This window comes from Cnephaeus nilssonii (assembly GCF_951640355.1).
Source record: "Cnephaeus nilssonii genome assembly, chromosome: 18".
NCBI classification, from domain to species: Eukaryota; Metazoa; Chordata; class Mammalia; order Chiroptera; family Vespertilionidae; genus Cnephaeus; species Cnephaeus nilssonii.
Window position 1 is genome coordinate 1,918,328 of NC_137089.1, and position 16,902 is coordinate 1,935,229.

A 16,902-nucleotide genomic window follows, 5' to 3' on the forward strand; every position below is an offset into this window, starting at 1 on the left:
CACAGGTGGGCGGGGCCTTGCCCCCCTCAGTCCGTGTCCCTGTCTCTAAGTGAGTCTACGGCACGAGTGGCCGTGGGAGCTCCATGGGAGTCCCGAGTGTCCCCTGTATGGGGCGCGGGGCCCCCTCCAGTCTGTACTGTGTCACCTGGGCAGGTGCCCGCCCCCAGGAGGTAGAGAGGAGAGGGCTTAGGGGAGGACTGCCGTGTTCCCATCCCTCATCCTGGGATGTGTTCATCCCTAAGCCTTGTTTTTCCCATCTCTGTGGAAGGATCTGGAAGCATGGATTGTTCCAGAAGGACCAGGGGGCGTGGAGACCGCTGTGCTGGGGATGCTGCCTGAGTTCTGTCTGAAACTTTGTGGGGCACCCAGGTTGGCAGGGAATCGGGGAGGCCACTTCCTGCCGCCCACCCCTCCTCGCCTGGTGACCCTCGGTCCCAGCCCAGGGGAGTCTGGAGGGCGGGCAGGAGGACTCCACGCGTGGGTCTCGCTCTGGCCTGTCTGCTGGCCCCTGTAGGCATTCAGTGCGCAGAGGGCGGGCTGGGCTGAGGAGGGAGTCCCTGGAGCCAGCGACAGGCCTTGGCCCTGGAGACAGAGCCTCCTCTTCCAGCTCCTCCCCCAGCGGGGAGACCTCAGGGCCCTGGGAGACCCAGGGCCCGGCAGCCCCGGCCTTGGCTGCCCTTCCTTCCCGTTCTCGGGCCCCGTGGCCTGGCGCACCCCTTCTCCCTCGGCCACAGGACACGCTCCCGGGGCGGCGAGAGGCAGGCGGGTCCCCGGGGCCGGGAAGAGGCCGGGACTCCGGTGTCGTCGTGTCTGAGGCGTCTGATGGACACTTGGTGGGTGGCGGGTTTGGGGGCTGCGTCCAGGCGGCCCGGGGTCCCCGAGCGGGGCGGGCTCCTCCCTCTCGGGCACCGCGTTTTTCAGGGACAGACTTCTCACACCAAAGAACCGCGTCTGCTCAGCTCCTCCGACCCCCTCTGTGGTTCCCGGGCGCGAATGGCAGGTCCCCAGGGACCAGGTGCCTGGGGGGGGGGGGGTGTCTTCCTGCGAGCCACGCCCACCTCTCCCCTGGCAAACCCGGGGGAGCTCTGCCCGGCGGCGGAGCGGCCAGGTGGTGGTGGCCCAGGGCCGTCTGCGCAGGCCCTTCCCGCCGGCGGCTCACAGACATGCAGGCGCCCGCCGTGTGCTGGATGGTCCACGTCCGTGGCTCCCGAGGCCACAATTCCAACGGACCACGTGCTTCCCAGAGGCTCGAGGCCCAGAAACAGCCCGGCGCGCAGGTGCTGGGACCCGAGCCGCCCGCCGTCGCGCATCTCCTCGCGCTACGTGTTCGAAGTCGGTAGAAAACAGAGATCGGTGAGGGACACGCGAGCTGCGGGCGCCCCGCGGAGCAGAGCCCCACCAGCACCGTTTCCCTGCCGCGTGGTGGCTCCGCCGAGAGGCCCCTCCTGCCACGGGCCGAGGGCACATCCGTTCGTGCGGCCCAGGAGCACGGAGGCCACTGGGGCTGGAGGGCCTGGCAGAGGCCACGGCCCACGGGATGGAGGGCGCAGTGGGTGCGGGGAGACGGTTTAACCAGGGAACCGGACTCCCCCGCCGGGGGCCGGGGGCCGTCCCTGTGCCCGTGTGGACCAGGTTTGCCATGAAACACGTAGGAGACACAGGCAGGGAGACGCCAAAGATGACGAGCAGGTTCCGGACGGCTGCACGGACGGACGAGGCGGGCGCATCCCGGGCTCCTCCCAGCAGGCCGAGTGGCGGCCGCCTCCCTCTCAATGTGTCATCCAACCAGCCAGCTGTGTGCTGGACCTCAGATCACTGGCAAGGAGACCGACGTCCCCTGTGACCCCAGGCCCAGAGGTGAACCTGGAATTAGTTCTCGGCTCACACCGAGGTTGACGGGCAGATACACAGGGGCTCCTCTGGGGGGCGGGGCACGGGAGGGGGATCCTCACGTATTCATTGGGGGTGCGCGTGTGCGCTGACGGGGCATCTTTGGGGCTCTGGGGCTCTCTCTCGCTCGCTCTCGTTTTCACATTGCTGGGTGTTTGTACGACTGTGTGGTTGGGGGACCTGGCTGGTCTCAAAGGCTATACTGTGTGCTCCCAAGTGCCCCCCGGGGCGGGGGGGGGGGGGTGGGGGGAGGCAGACATCAGGAATTTCTCCCCGAAGCTGGGGCTCCTTGGCCATGTCCGTCCGGGAGGAGGCGATGGGTTGTCCCAAGTTCCTAGCAGGGAGCTACCTCCCCACGTTGGCGGGAGCCTGGGGCGTGGACCTCTGTGGGGAGCCACACGGCATTCGGCAAAACCAGGGGTTCCCCTGGGCCACCGGGAACCAGATTCCAAGCAGCCCCGTCCCCACTCCTGTCTGTCCCTTTGTCTCTCTTCTCTGGCCTTCTCCGCCCGTGGGGGCGGGGGGCCTTCACACATGGCCTTAGAAAGCCGACCTGAAGCTCACCGGACGAGACGCCGCCCAGGACCACGCCGCAGTCTGCGCTCGCGCCGACCGGAGAACGACCACTGTCACCAATGTTTACAAGTCCCCGCCCGTGTACAGATGTAATTTATGCCAGAGATTGCACCTTCCTTTTGTAACGAATGCACTCAGCAGCCTGTATATATTTTACAAGGTCTTTACAGAAAAGAGCCCTTTACGGTAGTGTTGTAAAATACGCAGTTTTCTAATTTTTTCATTAAAATCTCTATGGCACGTTTGCAAATGTGTCTTGGTCGTCCTGCACTGGAGGGTGGCCGAGGGCTCGGGGGCGCCAGCCCGGCACGCTCGGGGCCGGGCAGACCGGGCGGCGGGGGCCGCGCCGCGCACCTCACGCTGCTCTGGGCCTCGCAGGAGCCCCTCTGAGGAGCCCCTCCCCCCGCACCCCACAAAGGCCCCCCGGAGCCGAGAGCCCAGTTGCTGGGTTTCGTTTTTCTCTCCTGCGGAGGAATCTGGGTTCAGAACCTGAGACAACCCCGTCCCACTTGTCAGCCTGTCTGGGTTTCGGGAGAAATGAGAGGAGAAGCAGGGAGGTAGAAGGTGCTCAGGGTTGCCTCTCCACGGAGGACCAAGTCTGTTCCCACACCCGCAGGAGCTGTCGGATGTTGGGGAGCCCCTCGCCCCCTCCTGCTGCAGGGGTGGGGCTCGGGGAGCTCTGGGGATGCGGGGACAGAGCTTCTGGAGGGAAGGCAGCGCACGCACACAGAGGGCTCCTGCGTGGGGTCACGGGCAGAGGTCTTACGGGCGTTACATACATGGTCTCCGCGGGCGCCCTGGTCCGGGGGATGTTCACCCTCTCACCCTCAGGAGAGCCCCGTCTTACACACGAGGAGTCTGCGGCCGAGGGCTGAGCCGGGAAGCGGACCTGGCCCCCCCAGGGGCTCCCACCCGCCCGGGACTGCATCTGGCCCCTTTGTCTGTCCCTTTGTCTCTCTTCTCTGGCCTTCTCCGCCCATGGGGGGGTGGGGGGGGGCCTTCACACATGGCCTTAGAAAGCCGACCTGAAGCTCACTGAATGAGACACCACCCAGGACCACGCCGCAGTCTGCGCTCGCGCCGACCCGGAGAATGACCACTGGCCTTCTCTGCCCGTGGGGGGCTACGGGCTCTGGGTGACCTCTGCCCAGGCAGAGGTCACGGGCAGAGGTCATGGGCAGAGGTCACACAGACCCCGTAGCCTTCCAAGTCCCCGCCCCGAGTCAGAAGGTCTATTGACTCTCGAACTGCCTGCGAAGCTCAAGGCCACGGTCTCAGCAGCTCTGAGGGGCTCGGCCCCAGCCAGACTCGGGGTCGCAGGTATGAACCCGAAGACCCCAGAGCGTGGGGCTCCCCCTCCCAGCACACCTGCGGGGCCAGATGCAGTCCTGGGCGGGTGGGAGCCCCCGGGCGGGCCAGGTCCACTTCCCGGCTCAGCCCTCGGCCACAGACTCCTCGTGTGTAAGACAGGGCTCTCCTGAGGGTGAGAGGGTGAACATCCCCCTGACCAGGGCGCCCGCAGAGACCATGTATGTAACGCCCGTAGGTGTGGGCTGTGAGCGGCTCTGTCCTCAGACGCCGCCCGGGGGTGACTGCGCTCGGTTCAGCCGTGCGCACCGCCGGGGGGCTCTGGGCGGCCGGCTGCCGGCAAAGTGACCTCCAGCGCACCCCTCCTCCTGGTCCCCGTCCAGACGTGAGCGGGTTTGCAGACCCAGGTCCCTGAAGGAAAGGGGGACGGGTCCCCTGGAGGGAGGACCTGGCCAGGTTCCCCAAAACGCATGCCTTTCGCCCCCCCCCCGCCCCGCCTCCCCGAAGGGACCTGTGGCCACTCCCCAGGGTGACTGCACGGGATTGCCGGGCACCGGCTCTGAGTGGCACCGACTCCAGGAGCCCAAGACGTCACACGGCCCGCTGCCGGAGGAGGGGTCGCGGAGTTGGGGGGATCCTGAAGTTTAGCTCAGACCTGTCCCACGTGGGTCCACGGGTCTCCCCCCCCCTACATCCCCCCCCCATCCCCGTGGCTATTTCTCAGGTTCCGAGAGGTGGAATCAAAATACGCATGCCCAGCCACTGGCAGGATCCCCACGCGGGAAACAGACCTTGCCCCCGGCCACCGCGGCCAGTCACCGCGGCCGGCTAATTAGGGCCCCACGTGACGGCTCCAGGGACAAACACATCACCCAAGCGGTCTCGCCCGAGCCGCCTTCTCCTCCCCGCACACGGACGGGGGGGCTCTGCCCACCCCCAGCTGAGGGCCCTGGGGCAGGCGGCGGAGAGGACGCAGCCAGAGGTCAGATGCATCGGGTGAGCCCTGAGCGTTACTAATAACGCAGCTAGAAGCTTCTGGAACACGCCTGTGGGGTTACGGCGCAGTGGGACACCGCACCCACTAAGGCTGCACGTACGTGTCCCTAACGGCTGCCCCGAGCACTCCTGCCGGCCCCACCACCCGGGGGAGCGAAGGCCACAGCTACCAGAGTCCTTCCGGCCGGAACCCCAGGGACAGGAATCAGGTCCGATGATCTGGGGAGATTTGGGGTCACCCACGATTCTGCTGCCCCGCTGGGTCCCCTGCAGTGAGTGTCCGCTCAGGGCCGCCACCCAGCCATCCCCGGGGCAGCCACCCAGGTGAGCGGCCGCAGGTTACACCCCACACGCAGTTCGCAGCGCCCGGGGCTCCGATTAAGTGGGGGCCACCCCCAAATGGGGGCTCAGCCCGCACGCTCCCTTCCTGCAGGTAACTACCCACACCTGGTGCAATCCCTGCTCGCAGGACGGGCCGGCCTCGGTGTGGGGCCGGTGTCTGTGTGAGGGTCATGGTGCCCACGGAGGGAGCCACGGTGGCCGACGGCAGAGACAACTTCTGCTCAGAGAGAAGTCGAGTCCCAGTTTGCAGAGGCAAGAATGAGTGGGGGGCTGCTGACCTCCTCCCCGCTGTTTAGGGGCCCCACTTCTTCCCGTCAGCGGTCAGACTGGCTGTCTTACCTGCCCACCTCCCTCCTGGCCTCTCCCACCCTCAGCCCAGAGCCCCTGTCCAGGTGGCGCGTCCCCTTCTCCCGCCTACACAGCACCCATCAGCTGCTTGCTCTGCTCGCGCCAAGGAGGCAGAGGCTGGGCGTGGAGTGGAGGGGGGCTGGGAGCAGGTGGCGGGGGCTACGGAGAGGCCCTGGGCCTCCCCATGATCTCGCACCTGCCAAACAGGAACGCGCTCGCCTCGCCCGTGTGGCGTCTCCGTCAGGCTGAGACGCAGCCCAGTGGGCACAGGCGCCGGGGCAGATGGGACCTTCACGGAGACAGTCACTCCTTCGCTACGGCCACCACCTCAGTGCACGGCGCACGGCGTGCTGAGAGCCAGCCCTGTCTCCACCCCACCCGCCACCGTGGCCCAGCCCCCTCCCCACCCCCACCCCCCCGCCTGGCCCTGGCCGTGCACCTCAGGGGACGGGTGCAGCCCACACGGTTATCCACCAGGTAAGCGGTCACGTCCTGCCCGGGGCATGCAGGGGAGGGTGAACCCGAGACCTGGTGCTGACCCCCACTGGGCCAGGGCATCGAGGAAGGCGGCCACCCTCACCCTCGTGGGCGTGCTCAGCACGTCAGCCGCGTCGGTCAGAGCCGCAGGTGTGAGCAGTGCCTGAGGTGACCTTAGTTCTCAGCCAGGTTTCTACAGATTTCATCAGTCACTGGTCATTGCGAGCCGACCGTGTGTCGGGCACTGCAGCCGAGGTCCGGGATGCCGGGGAGAAGGGCGGCACACGGATGCCTTCGAGGAGCCCGCACCCGGGCCTGGGGTGGGGTGAGCGAGCCAGGGAGGCGGGGAGGAGGGTCTGCGCTCCCTGCTCAGAGAAGGGGTGCGGCTCACACGCCGCTCTGCAAACCCCCAGGTCCCCACAGGCCCATAGAGAGGCCGGCCTGCTTGCGGGGCCTCCCATGGTGCCCTGTTACCACGGCAACGCCTTGGTACAGCCCCGGAAGCGATGGTTTTTGAAGGGGGGTGGGGGGTGGTACCTTGTAAAAAGTATTAAACTGGAGGGGATCTTCCCTGAGAGATTCTCCGAGGGGCGCACCCCCATTGCCGGCCTGGTTCCTCCCACCCTTACCTGCCCCTCTTAGACCTTTCACTCTTGTGCCCACACCCGCCGCCTGCCTGGAGGGCGGTCACCTGGGCACAAGGGGGAGCCAGGCCTGAGGGCCAGGGGCCGTGGGGAAGGACCCGTGCCCCTCATTCATCCCCCGCCCTGGGCCCGTGCCTTCTCCAGTTAAAGGGGACGCACGGGGTTTGGGGTCAGATGGGCCTGGGGCCCGGGGCTCAATCCTGGGTCCCACCTCTTGCTGAGAAGCCCCAGGCAAGTCCCTTCACCCTCAGAGGTTCAGCTGCCTTATCAGCGCCCCCCCCCCCCCCCCCCCCCCGCCGCCGCCGGGAGCCGTACCAGGAGGAGGCGTTAGATGTTAGCGAGAGGAGTCGGTGCACACGGCGGGGCCTGGCTCGGCCCGTCTGGACCCGGGGCCGCCGTCCACGGCAGCTTCTCTCCACGGGGAAGCTGCTGTGCTCTCGGCCCTTCCCTGCGCCGGGTTACCGGGAGGATGGCTGTTACCGTGGGTCACATCGCACGTACACACCTTCCCGGCCGCACCCAGAGCTGGGGGACTGCGGCCGGGACACAGGCGGCCCCTCTGTAAACGGCCAGTGGTTTGGGGGACATCGGTGTGTGATTCACACGCGGCATCTCAGGCGAGCCTCCTGGCAATGACGGCCAAAGCAGTAGCAGCCGCTCACCTGGGTGGGACGCTCACGTGTGCCGGGCGTGGGCCAGGCACCTCCTGACCCCTCACCACGAACCTCCGGCCGGTGCCGGTCCGATCCGCGTGTGCCAATGAGGAACCGAGTCACGCTGCTTGGGCACAGGCGGCCTTCCCGGGAGCAGTCAGTGCCGATGGCCACTCCGGGAGGTGCCCAAACCCGTCACCGGGGCCTGAGCCAGCCTCGTGGAGGAGGTGAGGGCAATGCCACCCACAGAAGGAAGCCCGAGGGCACGGGGCAGCGGGCAGGCGCCCTCATGTCCCGCTGCACCTGGGCGCTGGCCGGCTGGAAGCGCCACTTCCCCGTGAGTCTGCGTCTCCGCCAAGGCCTGGCCGGGCCTAATTGCCGGCAGATTGCGTCCCAGGGCCCAGCCCAATTACTGAGGATTTGATAATAATTAAAACACAAGCAGAGGAGCGCTCCTCCCCGCACCTCTCGCTGTGGGTCCGTATCCCCCGAGGCCAGCACGCTCATGGCTGTAATGCAATGTCGCCTTCCCAGCCATCTCCTCCTCCAGTCCTCACCGGGGAGGGAAGGCGGCTAATCAGCAATGCCAGGCAGGGGGCCGGGGCCACACGGTCCCACCTCTGCGTGTGCTGTTCCCTTTCCCTGCGCATCTCCTGCCTCCCTCAGGATAAACCTGGTGCCCATCGAGGACTCGCTGCCCGAGCCCTCCGGGAGCCGGGGTGTACCTCCGAGTCAGCCCAGCACAAAGAGCAGCAGTTCTAGGAACCCCGTGCCTGTCACCTCCATCACCCCTACGTGGACCAGACCAATCAGAGCAATGTCATGTGGATCACCCCTCCTGAGGGCGCACCCCTCGGGCCCGGAGGGGACTTTGAGGCACTTGTCAGACTCTGGTCCCACCCACCACCGAAGGCTCAGGTACCAGAGGGCCCGGGATCGCTGTCAATCAAATCGGAGGCAATGAAGGCATGCAAGTCCACCTTCGCTTGTCGACTCACTCCCACCACTGCCCTAAGTCAATGAGAAGCACGAACGAGTTTTGAGCGGACGGTGGCCATTGTCTGGATTCTGGCCCGGCCTCTGCCGGGCACCGCCTGGCCCTCGCTCTCTAGCCACAGGCGCATGCTCTCGGCGCCCTCAGGCCACGGGTGTTCTGACTCGGGCCCTGGGCCCTGCTCTCTGGTCGCCATGCAAAGCCCCCTCCCGGGGCCTGGTCCACTCCCCTGGTCCTGCAGGTCTGAGAGGGCCTCTGTGAGCACTGCTCGCCCCCACCCCCCGCCCTCGTGCTCTCATCGCGCCCTGAACGGTTCTCTCATAGCATTTGTGAGAATTTGTAAGAAGACGTTCACCAAATAAATGCACAACTACAGACGCTCCTCCCGTCCCCCCGAGAGTAGGATCTGACTCACGGCCCCTGCTCTGTTCCCGGGCTCAGCACTGGAGTGGCTGCCACACACCGGTGCTCAGATGTGTGTGGAGCGAAATGAATAAATCGGGAAAGCAAGCGTGACTTCCTTTGGAAGAGAGGAAAACAGACATCTGAGGAGGCGTCCTCCATGGAGAATGAGCTTTCCTCTCTCGCCTCGTCTGCTCCTGAGTCTCCGTAGAGCGGACGCTCCGATTGGAACTCCCGACCTGCCTGCGGGCACTGCCCTTCATGCTGGTCACGGTCACCACGCGACGAGGTCGGGACGGTTCTCCTCCATCATCCCATGAGGAAACGAGCCCAGAAACCCTACATAACCTTAGACCGCTGAGAAGGCCGCGGAGGCGGTCCCTGTGGGAGAAGACAGGAGGCCGTTTCTCCAGATCCTCAAGTCAAAGGCCATAGAGAACGGAGAGAAGGGGCAGGTGCTGCCCGTGTGCAGACAGCCGGAACGACACCATGCTTTTGGGGGAGCATCTGGCTACGTTAGTGGTTCCGATGTCTTCCTAGACGCCCATCTTGGTTTTTTTTTCTTTTGTGCAATCGACGGATTGCAAATCTCACGAGCTTGCTTTGGACATCATCATAAGCCCTAAGTTCCTCTAATTTTTTTCTTCATTAAAACTTAATAGCAACCATAGAACACAAAATTCACCCAACAATTTGTGAGATTATTAAAAAAAATATTTTTTTTAATAATGAAGCTGTTCACACAAGTGATCGGAGAATATAAAGCACAGGGCTGGCCCGCCGCTGTCTCCGGTTTGGAAGGAAAGATAAGGGAGGCAGCACATCGGGGCACAGCCGTGTCCACCACATTTAAACTGAAGCTGCGCTTGCTCTGCCCTTTGTCATGAGATTTTGAAGGAAAGCGATTCACAACTGGGAATTCTATACCCAGCAAAACGATCGTCCCACGTGACAATGAAGACAAAACCCCCTTCAGACCAGCCGAGCCCAGGCTCTCATGACGGCACCCCCCAACATAGGTCCCTGGTCTTCCCTCCTCCAATGCAGGCTGACTGCTTGGTACACACAGCCACCCTGGGTCTCCCCCACGTTCTCCTCCGTCGCGTCTTCTCCCCTCTCCCCGTTTCCACCGTCACTATGCCCGCCCCCATTTTGCTGGGACATACAGGAGCTCTCTGAAAAGTGCCTGCCTGGGAAGGTAAATCCGGAGAGACCTCTGTATAAACACGTCTAATGTCACTGTTACATCTGATTAATGCTTCAGACGGGAATAGGATTTGGGGTGCGAAATGATTTTCATTCGAATGCTTCGGATCCCTCTTCTAGGGGTGCTGCTGGGGAGTCTACAGACATCCCACTGCCTGGCCCGTGTGTGTGTGTGTGTGTGTGTGTGTGTGTGCGTGTGTGTGTGTGTGTGTGTGCATGCGTGCGTGTATGTGTGTGTGTGTGTGGTGATTTTTTGCCCCCGGCAGCGTTCAGTGGTCTTCTCATCTCTGTGCGTCTGTAACTTCATGGAGAGGCGTCGGGATTGGTGTGCAGGGACCTTGGGAACACGCTCAGTCCAGAAAGTCACGTCCTTTATTTCTGGGAAAAACATTTAGAAAACTTACTTCCAACGACCTCTCTCCTGGTTTTTCTTTAGAGAACTCCCCCGTCTTGCGGTGATCTGCTCACGTCCTCGTCGCTCATCTATTATTCATCCTTGCTCTTGGCTCACTTCCTGACGCGCTCCTCAAAGGTTGTTTTCATGTCTGCGCGTCTTTTCAAATCCCCAAGTTCCTTCTCGCTCTAACATTTCCCCCCTAGAAGGCACCGCCTTGCTCCGTGTCAGGAATGCGGCGTCTCTGAGGATAACAACGTTGCTTTCCCACATTTCTTCCTGCTCCGTGTCTGTTTCACCGTTGTGTGTTTTGGTCTCTGCTTCTCATGTTAGCCATTTCCCCCCGACTTCTGGTAATCTTGGGTTGCCTGCTCACCGTTAAGGGTGGGGAACAATGTCAACACACACACATCAGAACCAGACTCATATGGTACCGAGAGCAGCCCGGATGGTTCCCAGGGGGCGGGGCTGGGGCGGGGCTGGGGCGGGGCTGGGTGAGGAAGGCGAAGGGATGGGGAAGTACCGGTGGATCGCTACAGAACAGTCGCGGGGATGTGCAATGCAGCGTCGGGAACAGAGTCAATACGATGGGAATAACTGGACGGTGCCAGGCGGGTACCGGAATATTGAAGGAACGCGGTGCAAAGTGTGCGATCGGCTAACCACTGTGCGGTATCCTGAAAATCAACACAAAATATCAAACGGAAAACACTCCTTAGGAAAATGGAAGCGGGCACAATGGAGGGATGGGGCTCTGAGCACAGGGTGGGGTCAGCTGACCGTGAACGCCGACTTGGGGGGACAGTAGGGCTCTTCTTGGACCCCGAACGCCGGTCAGCATTCCAGAGAGGACTGCCGCCTCTCCGCGGGCTCCGGTGGGCGGGGATACGAGGGGAAAGAGCGGAGGTCTCGCCGTTCAGCGTGGACGTAACCAGCGAACACCTGGTTTCCTAGCAGCGTCGCCTCTGATTCTGGCTGTTCTGGATGCTCTAGACCAGCGGCTCCCACGGGAGGGGGCAGACTGAGCCTCCGGGGGTGTTTGGCCAAGTCTGGAGACACTGTTGGTTGCCATAGCTACCGGCACCGTGGTGTGTGGAGGCCAGGGATGTGACGGAGCACCCTCCGTGCCGGGGCAGCCCTCCCACCAGGAAAGAACGTGAGCCCCTGAAACATCTAACATGCCCGATGGCGCCCCCTGCGCGGGAAGCTGCCCGGGGACGAGGCTGATGAGCTGCCGGTACTGAGCGTCTGCTGTGGAGGAGGGGGCGGCACCTGACAGCCAGCCCGCCCGGACCCGGCTGGTGAGGCTGCCGCCTCCGGGGATGAGGAAACCGTGCGAGGAAAGCGAGTGCCTCCGGTGCCCGTGGCTGAGGGCCGGGACGGCCGCGGCCGGAGCTCTGTTTGGCTCCGAAGCCCAGCTCTGCTGCCCACACGCGGCACAGGACCACCCAGAGCTGTTTGCCGAGCCGGGCGGTGGGCCGTGTGCACAGTCTGGGGGCCGAGGCCGCTGCGGGTGGGGGCGGGAGCGTGGCACCCGGTGCCTACGATGCTGGGGGGGGCGGGTGTTTCCTGGGGACAGGAGAAGTCCGTCTTCACTTAGGGCTTTGAGCAGGGAACTCACTCCCGTGGCCCCGAGTTCAACAGGTGTAAGTGGAGGGCGTGTCTTCCAGCCTAGTCTCCGTCTACCCCAGTGGTCGGCAAACTGCGGCTCACGAGCCACGTGCGGCTCTTTGGCCCCTTGAGTGTGGCTCTTCCACAAAGTACCACGGCCTGGGCGAGTCTATTTTGAAGAAGTGGCGTTAGAAGAAGTTTAAGTTTAAAAAATTTGGCTCTCAAAAGAAATTTCAGTCGTTGTACTGTTGGTATTTGGCTCTGCTGACGAATGAGTTTGCCGACCACTGGTCTACCCTATACCCAGCCACACGGGCCACCAGCTAGCGAGTTCCTGATGCTCCTTGGAGGAACCAGGCACTTTAAGTTTAGGAAAATACATTCCTTTTGTGATCTTTGACAGTGGATATATATTAGTTGTTCCATGAAGGTAAGCCAACAGAACCCAAGAGAATAAAATCACCCGTAATCTTAACCCCAGAAAAGCCACCTTGTGTGTTTCGGCATGAAACTGTCCCGATAAGTTTTCTATTCATAAATCTACAAAGAACTCCCCCTGCAGAGGCACGGGAAAAGAACAACGTTGGTATAATGAAAACAGTAACAACATGAACATAAAAATAAGGTTTCTAAGCAAGACAGGAAACCCAGAAGCCAGACAATAAAAGGGAAATTTGACAAAAAAGAGCTTAACGTTTTGAATAATGATAAACACCGTAAAGACAAATACCAGCCCCCATGTAATACCATTAGGCGCCTGTGCTCTTGAACACGGGTTCAGCAGGCAGGCGCCCGTGGACCCACAGGGAAGAGGGACGTTGGCATCTCTGCTCTTCGACGGCATGCCCTCCGTCCTGCCCCGGGGTCCCCGCACACCACGCCGCGGAGTTTCCCCTCAGCGTTCTGCACGGCGCCCGTCACCCACCGGCGCTGTGACGCTTACATCTTCCCATTTCCACGTCTGCGCTCTGAGTGCTTCATCCGCCTGGAGCTCGTGGGGGCCGATGGTGTGGCTTCGCGTCCAGCTGGTCTGGCGTCCCTTTCCGGCGGGGAGCCCATTATACCTGCGGCGTTTGCAAACCAGACAGGCCTTCGCCCCGGAGCTGACACGCCGCCTTCCTCCGAGTGTGAGCTGCCCACGGCGCACACCCGGTGCCACGGAACGTGTCCAAAGGATTTTCCAAAAAAATAAGATGACGACCCTCCTGCAGAGATGACCGTGGAGGATGGGGCTTCACCCCATCACGGGAAAGCGGGTGTGCTGGTGCCACCAGTTCAGAGAACACCCCGTTTACAGCTCCCTGCAGACACAGGAGGGGGACGTGGGAATGGAGCTGAAAGGGACTGTCTGGGCGGAGCGGGGGGGGGCTGGTTTTCATCTCACAGGAAGTACCTGCAATGTGGGGCTGTCAGACGGGCCCGTGAGGTCAGACTCCCTCCGAAGGGCGTCCTGTGGACACGCGCTCCCACTGTCCCCCCGAGCTTCCTCCTGGGCCTCCCGCTCGTGCCCGAAGCTGCCTTCTGAAGCAATTAGTGCCGACCCCAGAGCGGGCTGGCCCGGCGGCGTGGCCGATGACGGCCGTGCACGCACCGGAGCTCGTCGATCACGTTCGCCTCGGGGTTCCTTGGCCAGAAGGTCCCTCAAGAGCCCTCGGGTCGGGCTTTTAACGGACGAGTCTGCAACGTGGGAGAACGGGACGGCGTTTGGAGACCAAACCACCTTCCCCTGGAAAAGCGCGAGCAGATGCGGAGGTCCGCGGCGGGAACCCCCGGGGGCTCCGAGGCTCCTGGACGTGTCCCTGTTATTCCGTCCCCTCTGCAGGGCGCCCCGAGGCAGCCGGCCGCCTCGTTTTGGGTGTGAAGGACCATATAATTCAGGGACGGAGAACCCCGGCCCGTATGTATTTCACACGGAAATGACCGCATTCAGGGAAGCCCAGACTCACCAAGTCACCGGGAAAACGAAGGAATGAAAGTTCAGGGGAGCGAGTCTGACTCTCAGGGTCGCCACTCCGCCGACAGTCGTGGCTCCCCGGGCGGGAGGTCCTCGTGGCGCTCACCGCACACTTCCTGCCTCCCCCCGGGGACGCCCGGTGTGGGGAGCGCCGCTCAGGTTCGCTCGGGGCAAGTTCACGGACAGGAGACGAGGAGGGGGTCCGTGTGACCTTCCCAGGAGCAGACGGTCACGCGCACAGGACCCAGCGGCGAGGGACTCACACAAATCCAGTGCCTGGACGTCCGGCCCATGGCACAGGAAGGTGGATGGGCTCTGGTCCGTTTTCCCCGAAACAAATGTAAGCAATGCCCTCCGCACAGAGTAACACACGTCCCGAGTTTGTGGGCTGTGAAAAGGCAGAGGTTCTGGAGTGGGGGCTGCGGGGGTGGGGGGGTTGGGTGCCCCAGTGCTGGCGAGGGAGCTGGAGAGGAACTGACTTGGACTCAGGGCCGTTCAGATAGACGGGGCGGGGCGATCACTGGTTAGAAGTCCCGCCCGGCGTCTGCGGAGTCTGCACGTGGCCGTGTGGCGAGCGGCCTCCAGCCTCCGCCGCGGCCTCACTGGCGCCGAAGGGCCCGCGTCAGAGCGGGCAGGTGCTTGTTTCGGAAGCGCCCGCTGTGACGTGTGTGTGTCTCGGCCACGCTGACGGTCCGACACATCCCCGCGTTTCCTAACTGCCTGCCGAGGAAAACCATCGATCCGTGCTGCCGAGCGTCCTGGAGCAGAGCGAAGTCTGAATAATGACTCTTCGGTGTTCAATACGAGGTATATGATTTGGCTTACAATTAACGTTTAACCGCCCTAATAGGAAATGGAATTTTTAAATAAAACAGTCAGGCGTGAGTGACTGCGGGCTCAGAAACCATCGAGGGGTGAAAGCTTTGGGGCGCACATGTCGGCAAGCCTCGCCGCTCTTGTCCAAAGTGATGGCCTCTCGGTGGGAAACAGGCGGGGCTTGGTGAGGCCCGGGCCCCCCACCTTTTAGCCCCGCAGTATCAGTTGTGAAATGTTAATGACCTCAAGTTCAAACTGGGATGAGGTGATTAATGTGCATAGAACACTCCCCGGCGCCCAGCACTCGGGCCCTGAACTCACAGCAGCACGAGCCATGCCACACACGGCCCGGGACTGAGGACTGAGGACGGGGCCGTGGGCCGGGAGGGTTTAGCTCGTCACATGGGACCTCAGAGGACCAATGACAGCTGCCTGAGTGACAGGAGCTCGGCTTTGCAACAGACCTGCTGTTCGGCGCCTCATACTTCGTGAGCCTCTTCATGAAGTATGATGGCAAGCCGTGCCCGGCCGGCGTGGCTCAGGGGTGGAGCGTCGACCTATGAACCAGGAGGTCACAGTTCGATTCCTGGTTGGGGCACAGGCCCGGGCTGTGGGCTCGATCCCCAGCGTGGGGCGTGCAGGAGGCCGCCGATCCATGATTCTCTCTCATCATGGATGTTTCTATCTCTCTCCCTCTGAAATCAATAACAATGTCTAAAAAAGAATAATAGTGATCCGTACAAGCTGCCCGGGGCCGGTAAAGACGGCTAACGAACTCCTACGTTTCTGCTGCGACCCCATCGCCGCTCGCATCCCAGGCACGGGGGGCGGCGTCACTGCTTTCTGCGAAGAAGAGTCAGGATCAAGAATTTTAGTCCAAGTTTGCACGCATCCGGCCCTCAGGACATCGGCCCCAATGTCATCCTGAGGCAGCCACTCTGTGCGATCCGTGTGACCCCGTGTGACCCCGTGTGACCCCGTGTGACCGTGCTTCCAGACCGTGGCCCGCGTCCACCCGAAGTTCACGAAGCGGCGAGGACACTGGCGGCGGCGGCTGGATCACCCGCTTTTGCGCGTTTGAAATAACTGGTTCTCAGAGCCCGACCCCGGCGCTGGGTCAGGGCTGACGGCTCCAGACGTTTAGGGGGACACGCCTTTGCCTAAGTGTGCATCGCTGCACCTTTCCCGTGACAAAGGACACGCTCCTTCCCACACCCCGACAGCAAAGGAGCCTGGGAGCCGAAGCAGGCGGGCTGTGATTGAGAGAGAACCAGGCTCCGGTTCCCCCTCCACTCCCGTCAAGCAAGAGGGGTCACCAAGTTCAGGGTCACATCGGAAAAGACAGCCAGCCTCATAAAGCTCAGAAGTGACTCCCTACATGCCACCCCTGAGCCACGCTACCTCTCCCCTCCCCCATCCACACTAAGCAGAGAGGGAGAGGAGGGGGAGGAGAAGGGGGAGGGGGGAGAGGGAGGAGGGGGAGGAGAGGGGAGGGAGGGGGAGAGCAGAGGCCGAGAGTCAGCCTGAACTCCAGCAGCTGTCACCTGTCACCCCGTAAGCACCGGTCCCCAGGGTGGCACTTGTAGGCCAGGACGGGAGGTCAGGGGTCGGATGGGAGGTCAGGGGTCAGACTGGAGGTACTGGGCTACGCAGGCCCAGTGAGGAGGGGCCCTTTGGGGGGGCAGCTGGCGGGTGAGGCATGTCCCATCTCATGGCAGCCCTGTGCTCTGTTCACCTCCCCAAGACCCCGCCCCTCCCCCTGCTGCTGCTCCACCAGGGACCTCCTTCAGCGGGAGGAGGTTATGGCCGAGTTCTAGAAGCAGCCAAGGAAACCCCTCCTTAGAGGCGGGTATTTAGGCCAAAGCTTCGTGAGAGAGAGAGAGGTTTGAAGAGGAGGTTGGGTCCACAGCAAAACTGAGGGGAGGCACAGAGATTGCCCACAGACCTCCTCCCCCACACGTGCTCAGCCTGGTCCCGGGCTGGAGGTGAGGACGTGGGCAGGGCGAGCAGAGGTGCGCCCATGAGGGCTTTTCTGGGCGGCGGCCTCAGGGGCGTCAGGAGGAGGAGAGGAGAGAAAGCGAGAGGGGAGGGAAGCTCTCCAGGGAGGAGGGGCCCCGAGGAAGAGCCAGTTTTGCCAGTTTGGAAACCCCACAGCCCCCCACTGTCCCTCCCCCCCCGCCCCACCCCCCTGCCGGCAGCCAGTCCAGAATCTGGGAGCCTGACCCGGGGGCACTGAGGACACCAGCCAACCAAGGGCCGAGCCCCCGGGCAGCTCACGCAGAGGGGCCCAG

At 62.9% G+C, this 16,902-nt stretch overlaps 1 protein-coding gene across 1 annotated transcript in view; it reads right to left on the reverse strand.

Moving 5' to 3' along the window:
• The window catches only part of LOC307114092 (uncharacterized protein), a gene marked incomplete at its 5' end in the record, with an annotated part of 75,455 nt that overhangs the window by 3,931 nt on the left and 54,622 nt on the right, over positions 1-16,902 (reverse strand). Inside the window, one exon of the mRNA XM_079796294.1 lies at positions 146-1,154. Within this exon, the coding sequence (XP_079652420.1) occupies positions 238-1,154 (917 nt within the window). The 3' untranslated portion in view covers positions 146-237. The remainder of the gene's footprint in view (positions 1-145; positions 1,155-16,902) is intronic.